We start from the raw sequence: 11,821 nt of genomic DNA on the forward strand, positions 1-11,821 counted from the left end.
TGCCTAGAATATCGGAATTTATACGCACATTTAATGAAGTAGGTACGTAGGTACGTAAGTACAATCAGTAATTAATGGACCCCACGTCACGTGCACCAATGCCGACAGTTCCTTCAGGGACGTTAAGATGATCAGCGGTTGATCTGCAGGTCGCGGCTGCTCGTCACAGTGAGGCTCAAACCCTGCTAAGATTTGGAAACTCAACCCCAATCTCCAATCTCCAATCTCCAACCCCAGTAACAAACTTCTTACCGCCTGATTCTTGAAAAAGGTCAAAGAAATATATTGACTTGCCTAATTTAAATTATTCTATGCAGCGACCCATTAATTTACCCCTTCTTTCGCTTACCCCCAGAGTCTAAAATGGACTATCCGTCCATCCACGGCCAAGATATATCTAGTTTCGATCTAACTTCGACTCGTAAGAATAGTATGCCATCATATGTCTTTATACTTGTGCTAACCGGACCTAGATCGGTTGCCAACTGTTTCTGCGGCCCAGGCACTAGAGGATCTGGGGACTGATCCTCAACGATTCTTACCGACAAATATTGAGCCTCTTGACCAAGCCCTCAATGATGTCATCAGTGAGAGTAGCAGCGTCGTTCCTCGTCCTGGCGGCCTGCAGAAAGGCCAAGTCATAGAGATATGGGGCCCTCCAGGATCTGGAAAGACTTCCCTCGGGTATGAGCGCCTCTCAAAATGATATAACTGTTGTCGCATCTTCTCTAAACGTCAGATATAGAACCCAGCTCGCTGCAAATGTCTTACGACAGGGCGAGAAGGTTGTTTGGGTAGGTTCGTGTTGCTTTATCCATATTCGTTCAGCCCTCTATTATACATTAATTGTCGTTTAATATGGGTTATGTTTTCCGGAGTCGTTAATTCATCTCACAGATGGATTTCATCCGGTATCCTCCCGTAGACTTCATGATATGATCACTTCTGTTTCGACATCATTAACAGCAGATCAATTGGATAATTTTGTTCATTTCCAAGTACCGACTCTGGCACATCTTATCGGCCTACTATGCAAACCTACAGCAAATGCGATTCCTAACAACACGTCCCTCGTCGTAATCGATACCCTGTCAAGCCTGGTGAACTACGCGTTCCCTAAAAACTCCGAGATCCGACAGGCTCAAAAAGGTAATGCTACGCAGAAATATCATAACCTTATCTCGGGTTGCTTGCTCACATAATGCACAGGACCAGGACCTTCGGCCAGAAGGTTGCAGCTCCTTCAGTTCTTGATTTCGACACTTCAGAAACTTTCCGCCACGAGGGATATTTGCATCGTAATTTTGTCCCAGTGCGCTACTCGAATGCAATTTGAGCGCGGCGCTACTCTCATCCCCGCTATTAATGCTGGTACTTGGGAGCAGGGAATTGCTACTCGGCTAGTTCTATTTAGGGATTGGATAATGGAGAATAACGCGGTCCATGACGTCCACTTTGTTGGTATTCAGAAATTGAATGGCAAGACGACCCCGGGGGGCCTCAGTCAGGTTTTTGGCTTTCGTGTCCAGAGCGTAAGTCAACTCATGCCCCACAACTAGCTTGAAATATTGACCCGCCTAGGACGGGCTTGTTGGTATCGGCCTGGATGAGAGCCAGGCATCCTTGCCTCTGTCCCCAACTTCGCGACATAAGCGAAAATTAGGTCAAACCGATTTCGAGGTTGCAGATAGTGAAGGCGAAGATTATGGCTGGGAAGACGACGATGAATTAGAAATGCCAAGCATGCCCCCTCAATGGCAGGGAAGTGAGGACATTCTTCTTGGACAGGCAGAAGACGATGATGGCCAGACTGAAGACGGATCAGAACACCAACCCGGAGATTTAGAAGAGACTACGCTCCATTTGGGTTCGGATCTTGCCGGGGATGAGGGGAACGGCTCCAGCTAATATCCATATTTATGGGCCCTTAATGGCCTGGGTCTGGTCTGTTATGAATGTGAAGTATAAGTGTGAGCCAGTCACGTTCACGATACAGTCGATAAATCCCTCTAAAAACACCATGGGTAACATCAGCGTACCCCCTTTGCGAACTCCACTGCGGCTCAACATCAGTAAAGAACTCACCATGAAACGTCGGCCAAATGTCGGCTCCTTAATGCTCTAGCCTCGACAGTCGGCCACCGCCACTCCACACCTCGGTCTTTCACGGCCCAATTCCATCCTGTCGGCCATTCTCATTGATTTCGGAGCTGCCGGACTACCCTTATCGGAAAGAAGTAGAAAAATTGTACAAACTGACGCCATGGTACCTAAATCTTTTCACATGCTAACGTTACCTTCTCGTGGTGGGACGTGGAACTGGCCAAATGGTACATACTTACGAGTTACATGATATCCGACACCAATGGAGAAATTTTTATTGATAGGAACACGCCTGTCAGTGTCAGTATCGTGTCGAACTACTTCAACACCATATAATATCCAGCTAACCATATTTACCATATTTATTCGATTCATTATTCTGGCATGAATGGCGTCAGAGATGAAACGATCATGGAGCCATGTCCATTACAACGAAGTGTGGGCGGCGTTCCAATTCATCAGGGTCCTGCTGTAGCTGATTTTTTAGCCGGTCGCGGCACTAGGTTGCAGTAGAGAAGGCCAAAGACCGTTACATTGCACTATCGCAACACGATCCAGTGGTCCTACCAACGGGGGTCCCATAGAATGACCGCCGTGATCCGCTATGAACAGAAGTGTTGATAATTTGGGACGTGTTTCTGGCCCCCAAGCTTGCTTTTCCAGTTGTTATATTAAACGCTACCGCATACAATCTGTCTCAATATCACTCCCAGATTCCTGGCTTTATACCCGTGAGAAGGTAAGCATGTAACTGTAACCCGCCCGATCGATGGTTCCATTGACCTAAGAGATAGTCGTGCGAATAAGTATTCAGCCGCAAATGTCTATTGCTGACATGCATCCGCGAAGGCAGCTAGCGAGTACGACAAAGCTGTGTCTTGATAGATGAGCAAGTTCCTGCAGGGCATAAGCTAACCGAAGCGGTTCATTTCACACCATTGAATTTCGCGAAATATACTTAACAAGCGATTATATTAGAGTAGTAAGGTATAACTATATTCCCTGCTATACGGATCGACTCTACCGAACGCTTGCGACCTAGTATTCTTACTTTCGGCAAGGCTTATAGACTGTTCGAGGGGCCTTGGCGAGATTATCAGATTTCAGATGTTGGGGTCGAGTGCGGAGAAAGGACCACTGGATATGCATGCCGCGGTGCTCTTCATCAGCGAACCTGGTTCCATGAGAATAACTTGCAGCGGGAATGCAACCGGGTATGCACCGCCTGCAGCCGGCCTGACTTTAGACTCACCGGTGTGAGAGTTCGGGAGGACCTTCCACAATATCTCGGAATGTTGTGCCGTTACTCCTAGGACTCTAGTCTGTCTGCTGCGCTATAGTAAGAGGCAATCATCACGATGAGAGTTGTAGGGGTCTAACCTGTTACCGTATCCATACCCGCCCATAATCAGCACGCAAAACTCAACTCTGGTTAGAAACTTTGTCTGCCTGAGATGCCGTAAATATGATGACCGGTATGATATAGCCTCATTTACGAGAAGTTCATAGGTAAGAAATTAATCATTGCTGAGTATAAGCCAGCATATGAAGATTACGTTGGAGCGAACCCTCCTTGCAGGAGATGAGCAAGGAGTCTCGATGTACATATCTTGATGGTTTGATTCGATTGTGATACGATTCGGGGCATCATCGCGTCCTCTTTATTTACGCGGTGTAGTAAGCTTCCGAGATGAGTAGGTGTAGGCAGCTTCATCAAAGCTCATTTAAGAGAGTTATCTTCCAGGTACATACATAATATGTAAGGTCCGGCAAATATGCGACCTGTAAGCGCCTGAATGAGAACGACTGTATACTGTGCAACTACCGCTACGGTGGTTACATTCGCTCCAACGGACGGGATGCAACCGACCCACAGCGTCCTGCTTCTTTTAACTTGACATGCTTCGCAAACATATAAAGAACAAAATGATAGCTCACTCGTATGGCCACACCAACATCTGATCCAGTTCGGTAGCTCTTGTTCCACAGCAACCCGATAAATGCAATCGCATGATCTGAGCCAATCCCGGAGAGTGAATAACAAGGGGATACGCAAGGGACAGAACCTCTTGGGTTTGTTTACCTATCGAGGCGAATGAGATTAGGCAGGTCTTCACATGGGAACCTTATGAAGAGCGACTGGACAGCATGTTGTCACGGATCAAAACGCGGACGCTCGTTGGTCAATGGATAACCGATAGTCCGCGAACTTCATAGAGATTGGAGTGGGAACCCATGGGTGAACGGATGCACCCTCCAGCTGTGTTTTCCTGTCAAGCCTCGCGAACACCCGATATGATTCACGATTCCCTGATGCTTTTGGGAAGGGTTGAAAAGAGAGGATGATATCACTATGTATGAGTGTATGAAAAGCTCTGGAGACTAAACGTAAGCTAGATATTGGCTACTATGATTAATTCACTATGTAGGAAGCATATATTTGCGGAGTTGATGTTATATGGCCCAAGCTTGAGTCCTAAATTCTTACTAATATTAGTGAATGCTTTGTGCAACATACGTAGGTAGGTATCTAAGTGGTTGAAAGAAGTTGGTCTTAGCTAAACGTTGGAAGGTCCGACAGCATAAGTTGCTGACATAGTTGTTAGGTAGTTACATGTTTAGATTCAAATAAATAAGGTAGTCTTTTGAGTTGATTAAGCTAAATGAATATCAAGGAGTCAACCGTTATATATATATATATAAAACATGAGTTATAGCATTGTCAACTTCATATAACATATTGATTACATTCACAACAGTAGGCTATAGGAAAAGAGACAATTGAACGTAATGAATTATATAAGTTTAAGTCGACTGTTACGTACATATAAGAAGGTAGGTATAATATATGTATGTTTCAATATCTGAAGACGCGTCAATGATAATTCAACGCTTAGTACGACAATAAAGTTGAGATCATCTGGTGTAACTATGATTGAAGTGTATGTTGTAGTAATATGTGTGTGAATTGGTAGATAACCGCTGTACGCGTAGTAGCAGTAACTGATAACTGTGCAGCGTATGGTTGGTTACATAAGCATGTATTAGAGCTTAAGGTTTCTGTGGCTAGGTGGAGGCTCATTTGTATTGTTAGGTACAATACGTACCCGCACCTGGTGTCACCCCTGACACACTGACTTGGAGTTTCCCATCTGCATTTTTCTTGACGGCAGCTGCGAAGCTTAACATCACGCCGGAACTCATCATCAACAAGACTCGGTCAATCCGTTTCCGCCTTCCATTTTAACAATGCTATGGGGAATTGAAATTGAATGTGTACAATCTTTAAATCAATTTACTCCCCGTAAAGTTTCTTAAAAACAGCATTGCTGTACTGTAAAAGTCTACATACAGCGAAGAAGAAGTCGCGACCAAAGCGCGATTAGCTGTGGCGTAAAGTTTTAGCGCTTGAGTGAAGCTGTGGCTTGGCACTTGTCTGCTCCGGATCTGATGAATCTGATGAATCTCATGAAGTGAATATTAGAAGTCCGAGTGAGTACCTGCCCAAGGAAATAGATGATCAATGATTAATTATGGATATCCGGGTTTCAACTGACAACTGACTCACTTATTATAGGTACGTTCCTTCTGCAATTGTCGTTTTGCATCTTATTAAAGAACCCCGCGTCGCACCTTCAACCCGAACTTGAACTTGAACTTGACGAATTAATTTATTCCTAATGCAACTATTGCATCGGTCTTGAAGCTTCATTCTTCATCAGAACTTTTAATTGTCTCGCATTTTACGTCTAACCTATTACACCTTTCCGGTGTCTTTCCTTCATCGGCATCAACAGAAACCATCACTTCTGAGGAACTTATTCGATCATTAAAACCATTTCCCATCTAACCTCTAGTTGACATAGGGGTGAAATCATGGCGTCGGAACCTGAACCAATGGCAGAGGTTGTAAGCGAGGTTGTAAGTGGAGGAGCGGACGCTGTAGTCGATACTGCAGTAAATGTTGTCCTCCCTACCAAATTCTCTTGGTTGTAAGTCAATACTCTTATCCAATATATTTACTGTCATTACTCACCTCTGTATCATCAAGGCAACCCCATGTCATCTTCGTGGTCATCCTCGTTGGTGAAGATGAGGTCCCCTTTGGAATCCAGAAGGACTTCCTTTGCGCTAAGTCCTCCTACTTTCGCATCCACTTTGCCAACAAACGAGGGGAAGACGCTGGGCTTGAGCATATCGTCAAACTTCCCCAAGCTACCCCTGAAGTCTTTGGCTTCGTCCAGAACTTCTTATACACCGGAAGTCTCTTCCCCGACCCCGATTCTCTCCCTGGATATGAAATTCTGATTGCTTCTTGGGGGCTGGGAAACGAACTAGGTATTGAAGGTCTCTGCGACGAAGCCCTCGAAGCTATGGCCGAATGCAGACGTGTCACGCAGCACATTCCCGCTACACCTCTCCTTGTCAAGGCGTGGAAAGACGCTCCAGAGGGCTCCTCTATTCGTACGCTCCTTCTTAACTGGGCTGCAGAGTACATAAGATCCTCAGAATCTAGGCAAGAATTTACTAAGTCTTTGCCTCAAGAGGTACTCAGTGAGCTCGTAATCGCAATGAGCCATCTAAATTCTTCGCCAGTCATACAGGTTAATCCCGTCCTGCCCCCTGCCAGCCAGGCCCAGAAGAAGAATGTCCACTATCTAGACCCAGAAGATAGTGAAGACGATATATACACCAAACCACAGAAACATCGTCACTCGGATGTGGCCTCGAACAGACTGACATCTGGTGAAAGAAAGGTCGGGTCTAAGAAACCCGCCTCGAGAGCATCACTCCCTACGCCCAAGCCTGTTAAGTTTAAGCGATCTAGCCTGAGTGCTGACCTTTCGCAATACTCAACGGAAGATAAGCTATGGTTCTGCGAGCGACTCTTGGGTAAGATGTTATCTGGACCTGGTAAGTTATCTACCTCATAAATCACTCACATCCGACATTGGTCATTTCATATTAACATAGACTCAATAGGCTTCTGGACTCGCCTGGTCGGTCCTTTCCGTGAACCCGTCCGCCCTGTCGAAGATGGCGTACCGGATTATCTGACAAAGATCAAGGTGCCTATGGATCTTACCACGATCAAAAGCAAGATGGACCGCAAAGAGTACCAGGACGAGCAGCAGTTCGCAGCAGACATCCGTCAGATCTTCATCAATTGCTACGCCTACCACGAACGAGGCTCTCCAATGTGGGCTAACTGTGAGAAGTTTGAGAAGACGTTCGAGGAGAAGTTTGCGGATATGCCCAAGGAGATTGCGAAGATGCTGGGCGATAAAGCCTCTTAGTGCGAAGCCTCTTAGTGCGTCCGCCGTCTGGTGGGGAGTTTCTTTTTTTTCCGTTACGTGGTAGTTTGGCTATTGCCCAGATACACTCGTACGACTTGACCTTTACGCACGGATGGACCAGTTTACTTGGATGGACGGGTTTGGAGTCTATGCAGAAAGGTTACATTGTTATAGCATAATCGGCACATATTCGTGCAACCAGGCGTGAGATGAAGCACCCTGAGTCCTGGATCGTTTAGTCGATCTCTTAATGGCCTGTTATAGAGGCATTGCGACGCATATGCATTTGCGGGCTAGATGCGGTCTTAGCACTAGTACATTTGTTGTCATTTTTTCGTTTGCCTGGCGTCTCTACGGGGAAGAGGGAGAGAACCATACTTGCCCCCCTTTGTTTCAGGGATAGATAGCACGGCAGTAATCTCGGGGATTCTTGATATCGGACTGGTTCCTTGCGAAATGGATTTGATTTGATTTCTTTGAGATGTAGGTCGTTTTCACCTGTGATTGTGTTTGTCTTATGGATGCTAGACCGTATAACGTGTGATTGTTAATCGTTTAGGTTAAGCTGTTACCAACACTGTATAAGGTATATCTCCAAGTTATGACTCTTTATAAGGGGTGTTGGGAGAGGTTGAATTTAAGGACCTAGGTGCTTTGGTACCTAAGGTAGTATTGGTTAAACCAGAAGTCATCCCTAAATGTGTAAAGGTTCCTGATTGTAAGCTGCCTGTTAGTTAGTGTATTGGGTACCTTAGGTTAGGTAGGTAGCTATAAACTTTGTCCGTAATACGGCTCTTAGCCAAGATACGGACTGAAACCTCAAAACTGCTGCCTTCAAAGCATTTAATGGGTCGATTTCCCGACGATTCGGATACCATAACTAGTATAAAGAATCACCATAAAATGCCCTTTCATTTAGAACCTAATATCGAGCCTAGGTATTTATTGGTATAACATATTCGAACAGTCCGAATTAATATCCATTAACAGCGTGGCTCATCAAATTACATAACCCTCTTTTAAGTCTCTTCGTAATACTCTATAACTATCCATTTAATAAGTGGATTACCTAGCCTGTGCTCGTATTGGAATACCATGGCAGGCTTCATCCGCCAGCAAGGATGTAACAATGGGGGATGCTAAGATCGTGATACATCATGGTGACCACCAAACTCGTCGGCCTTCATAACTCATCAAACCCCATAAATCAACCATTTCAAGGTCGTAACCATGTCTCTCGCGCCGTATTCGTCGTACCTTAGATCTTGTATACCAAATCACCGTCCGTGTACCTATGCCCTTACGTTAGTATTGATACACCCCGACTCCGAAAGGAGAAGTCACTTACATGATTTGATTCGCATCATCCATCTTCTTAAGCGCCTTAACAGCCTCCTCTCTTGAGAAAGCGGCTTCTTTCCCTCCGATGCGTTTGTTGACAGCTTCGATGACCTGAGCTACGTTGGCCGAGTCGTCTTCGAATAGGTCCGTGTTGAGAAGCTGTCCAAGCGCCGTCCGGAACGTCGCTAGCCTCTCGGGGGTGATCGGCACTTCGATATTGAGCTCGGCTGCACCGGCGGCTAGCTCTGCATCTTCTTGCGTGTCTTCTTCCTGCGTCTCGAGTTGCGACGCCGGTACGGAGGAGGCGAATGAGACTTGGGATGTTGCGGGTGCGTTTGAGGAGGATGCGGGACCGGTTCTGTTAGAACGTCGTGGCGTGGCGTTATAAAGATCTTCGTCTTCGTCGTCGTCATCGTTTACTCGTGCAGGAGTACCTGGAGTCTTACTGGCATTCGTGCCGTTAGGGCGGCGGCTGCCGTTGGTAGACGGTTGACTACGGCCAGTCGTGCGGGTTGACGGGGTAGTCCTACTGCGAGCCGTCGATCCCTTATAGCTGGTATCACGATCACCGTCATCATCGTCGCTGTCCTCGTCTGACGAGTCTGACTCAAGCCGTTGAGTACGTCTGCGCTTTCGTTTCGACTCATCCTCAACCACCTCCTTGAATAGGGCAAAACGAAGGATAGCCTCGGCTGCCAACGCATCTCGTTCTTCTACTCGGTTCGAGAGTCGTGACTTGGCGTGCGCGGTTGCCAAACGGATCAGCGTCTCTAATGTACGGACGGTCAGAGGAGATGTCCTCCTTTGGTTGCCCTCCATCTCGTCGTTGCGTAGTCCGACATATATTTCCGCGATACGCTCCGAAGCGTCCTGCGTTAGTACAGGCTTGACTCTCGTTTTTGCGTACTGGATATACTTCTTCATGAACGGAATGCTGAGAACTTCTCGCTTCTTATTGGCGCCACGACCGGTAGTAAGAGTAACACCCGCGTGCAGCATCGCGTCGTATTTCTCATATACTTCTGTAGGCTTTTGAGTGGCGTCTTGACTTTGTAGTGCAACACTAAGGGCTTGTTGGGCATTTTCGCGAACAGGAGCACCCTCATCAGTACCAGGCTGCCGATAGCGATGCATACGTAAGACGTGCTCGGAAACTTGGCGATCTCGGGTGTCTTCGATATCATCCGTAACGACGAACAGGAGATCGAAACGCGATAGCAGGGAATCCGGGAGAGCGATGTTCTTGTGGGGATCTTTGTGAGTATCGTATTGACCGAATATAGGATTCGCGGCTGCAATGACACTACAGCGGGCATTGAGCGATGTATGAATACCGGCTTTGGCAATGGTGACCGTTTGCTGTTCCATAACTTCGTGGATAGCAACTCGATCGATATCTGACATCTTGTCAAACTCATCAATACAAACAACACCTCTGTCTGCCATAACCATAGCACCGGCTTCCAGTCTCCTTTCACCGGTTTCCTTGTCAGATGTGACAGCCGCCGTTAGACCGACGCCCGACGAACCACGACCGGTTGTTGCGATGGCCAACGGCGCAGTATTGAGCACGAAGCGCAAAAGTTGAGACTTGGCCGTTGAAGGGTCACCGACCATGAGAATGTTGATGTCACCTCTCAGATGCGTACCATTCTCCAAATTCTTCTCCATACCACCTAGTAACATGAGCAATATCGCTTTCTTGATATAGTCATGACCGAAGATACTGGGCGCTAGTGACTGCGATAGAAGCTCAAAAAGATTCTTTTTCTTGGCAACCTTGTTGATATTACGGATGTCGGTGTCGGTAATTGTTGCTGTCGCGACACCGCCGCTTGCTTTGGACGAGAGGAGGACAATGTTATTTGCTAGGATTATTGTCTTGAAGAGTGCACTATTGTGATTTGTGTTTCGGTTTCCCAGTGTCCGGAAAATACCGACAAGTTGGACCCTGTCACCGGGTTTCGCCTTGTCAACCAGGTCATCATCTAAAATGACGTCCACGCCACGGGGGAGTTGGCCGGCGGGAGCTCTCTCGGGCATTTCCTGTATGGAAATTGTCTGATGATCCCTATATGTGCAGAATCCGTACTCTGTTAGGAGTGGGTTACCCTCCTCATCTTCCTGGGGATAGACACTTGATGTAGTCACACCATTGGTCATAGTCTGGTCACGATATTCACGGAAGTGGAAAATATTCTTCTTCTCATTGTAATGCACACTCTTCACAACCTTTGGTCTGATGAGCGAGCATCTTGTGACGATGCCTTCGATCGATACCATATGGTTTAGGTGGTTTGATGATAGCGTTCTCGGATTGCAAGCATTTAGACCAAAGCTGCCTGCCCAAGCGCAGTAGTATAAGACATCTGGGTCGGTCTGATCGGGTCGTGCTTGAGGGATAGTTTTTACGATCTCCTTAAGCGCATGATTAAAGGCCAGGGTGTAGTCAAAAGGATCGAATAATAAGCCGTCTGCTAGTTCTGTGTTGTGGTCACGAACGTGGTCTAAATTGACGACTAACCGCCTCTGGTTCTTCTGAAGCATTAAAATGATATCGGATCTGTAACTCCTCGCATGCTGGTCATCTGTCGACGAAAATATTCGTTAGTACTATGCTAATGCTGGCGTTATTTGGCAGCTAACTTACGAGGATCGAGAAACTCCTCGGCCAAGCGAATACGCTCCTTGGCCGCTTCATCTCGAAGCATGAAACTATCCATGATGCCTTAACTTTTTCGTATCTTCTGACTTAGCGGGAAAGTATAGTAAATTACAGCAATTATAAATATAGCCTGATGCCACGATGGTTCTTGGTTTTTAGTGGTTGAGTATGGAGCGATGTGGCATAGGTGGGGGGGAAAGGTTGAAGATCTAGGTTGAGTTGCTATGTAGTTCAGGTTGTTTAGGATAAGGGGTAGAGGGGAAGTAAAAAAATCCATGTCGCGTCTGTAAACGCGCTTTTCGCGTAGAGCGCGTCTTTAGGTAAAGTGGTTGCAGACGCCCCACATCAATTAAAGTCCTAATCTAGTAATATAAGTTCTCCGATTACCTCCGGTTTCAGTGCTTGCAAGTAACGT

At 46.5% G+C, this 11,821-nt stretch overlaps 3 protein-coding genes across 3 annotated transcripts; 2 read left to right on the forward strand and 1 right to left on the reverse strand.

Moving 5' to 3' along the window:
- Positions 1-363: 363 nt before the first annotated feature.
- Positions 364-1,908, forward strand: F5Y00DRAFT_262139 (P-loop containing nucleoside triphosphate hydrolase protein; the record flags this gene model as incomplete). The annotated part of the gene is made up of 6 exons (XM_048011334.1): positions 364-421; positions 474-684; positions 746-798; positions 898-1,149; positions 1,210-1,532; positions 1,582-1,908. The coding sequence occupies 6 exons, from the start codon at positions 364-366 to the stop codon at positions 1,906-1,908; spliced, it is 1,224 nt and encodes a 407-aa protein (XP_047864910.1).
- Positions 1,909-5,707: 3,799 nt separating this feature from the next.
- F5Y00DRAFT_79471 (Bromodomain-containing protein) lies at positions 5,708-7,524 on the forward strand. The gene is made up of 3 exons (XM_048014154.1): positions 5,708-6,095; positions 6,155-7,017; positions 7,087-7,524. Exons 1-3 carry the CDS (start codon positions 5,980-5,982, stop codon positions 7,398-7,400), a joined length of 1,293 nt encoding a protein of 430 aa, XP_047864911.1. The 5' UTR covers positions 5,708-5,979; the 3' UTR covers positions 7,401-7,524.
- Positions 7,525-8,328: 804 nt separating this feature from the next.
- On the reverse strand, positions 8,329-11,658 carry F5Y00DRAFT_237304 (MCM-domain-containing protein). The gene is made up of 3 exons (XM_048007791.1): positions 11,392-11,658; positions 8,749-11,329; positions 8,329-8,692 (listed from the first exon to the last, which is right to left on the reverse strand). The coding sequence occupies exons 1-3, from the start codon at positions 11,462-11,464 to the stop codon at positions 8,659-8,661; spliced, it is 2,688 nt and encodes an 895-aa protein (XP_047864912.1). The 5' UTR covers positions 11,465-11,658; the 3' UTR covers positions 8,329-8,658.
- Positions 11,659-11,821: the final 163 nt, after the last annotated feature.

Source organism: Daldinia vernicosa, assembly GCF_022497035.1.
Source record: "Daldinia vernicosa strain CBS 139.73 unplaced genomic scaffold F5Y00scaffold_23, whole genome shotgun sequence".
Lineage (NCBI taxonomy): Eukaryota > Fungi > Ascomycota > Sordariomycetes > Xylariales > Hypoxylaceae > Daldinia > Daldinia vernicosa.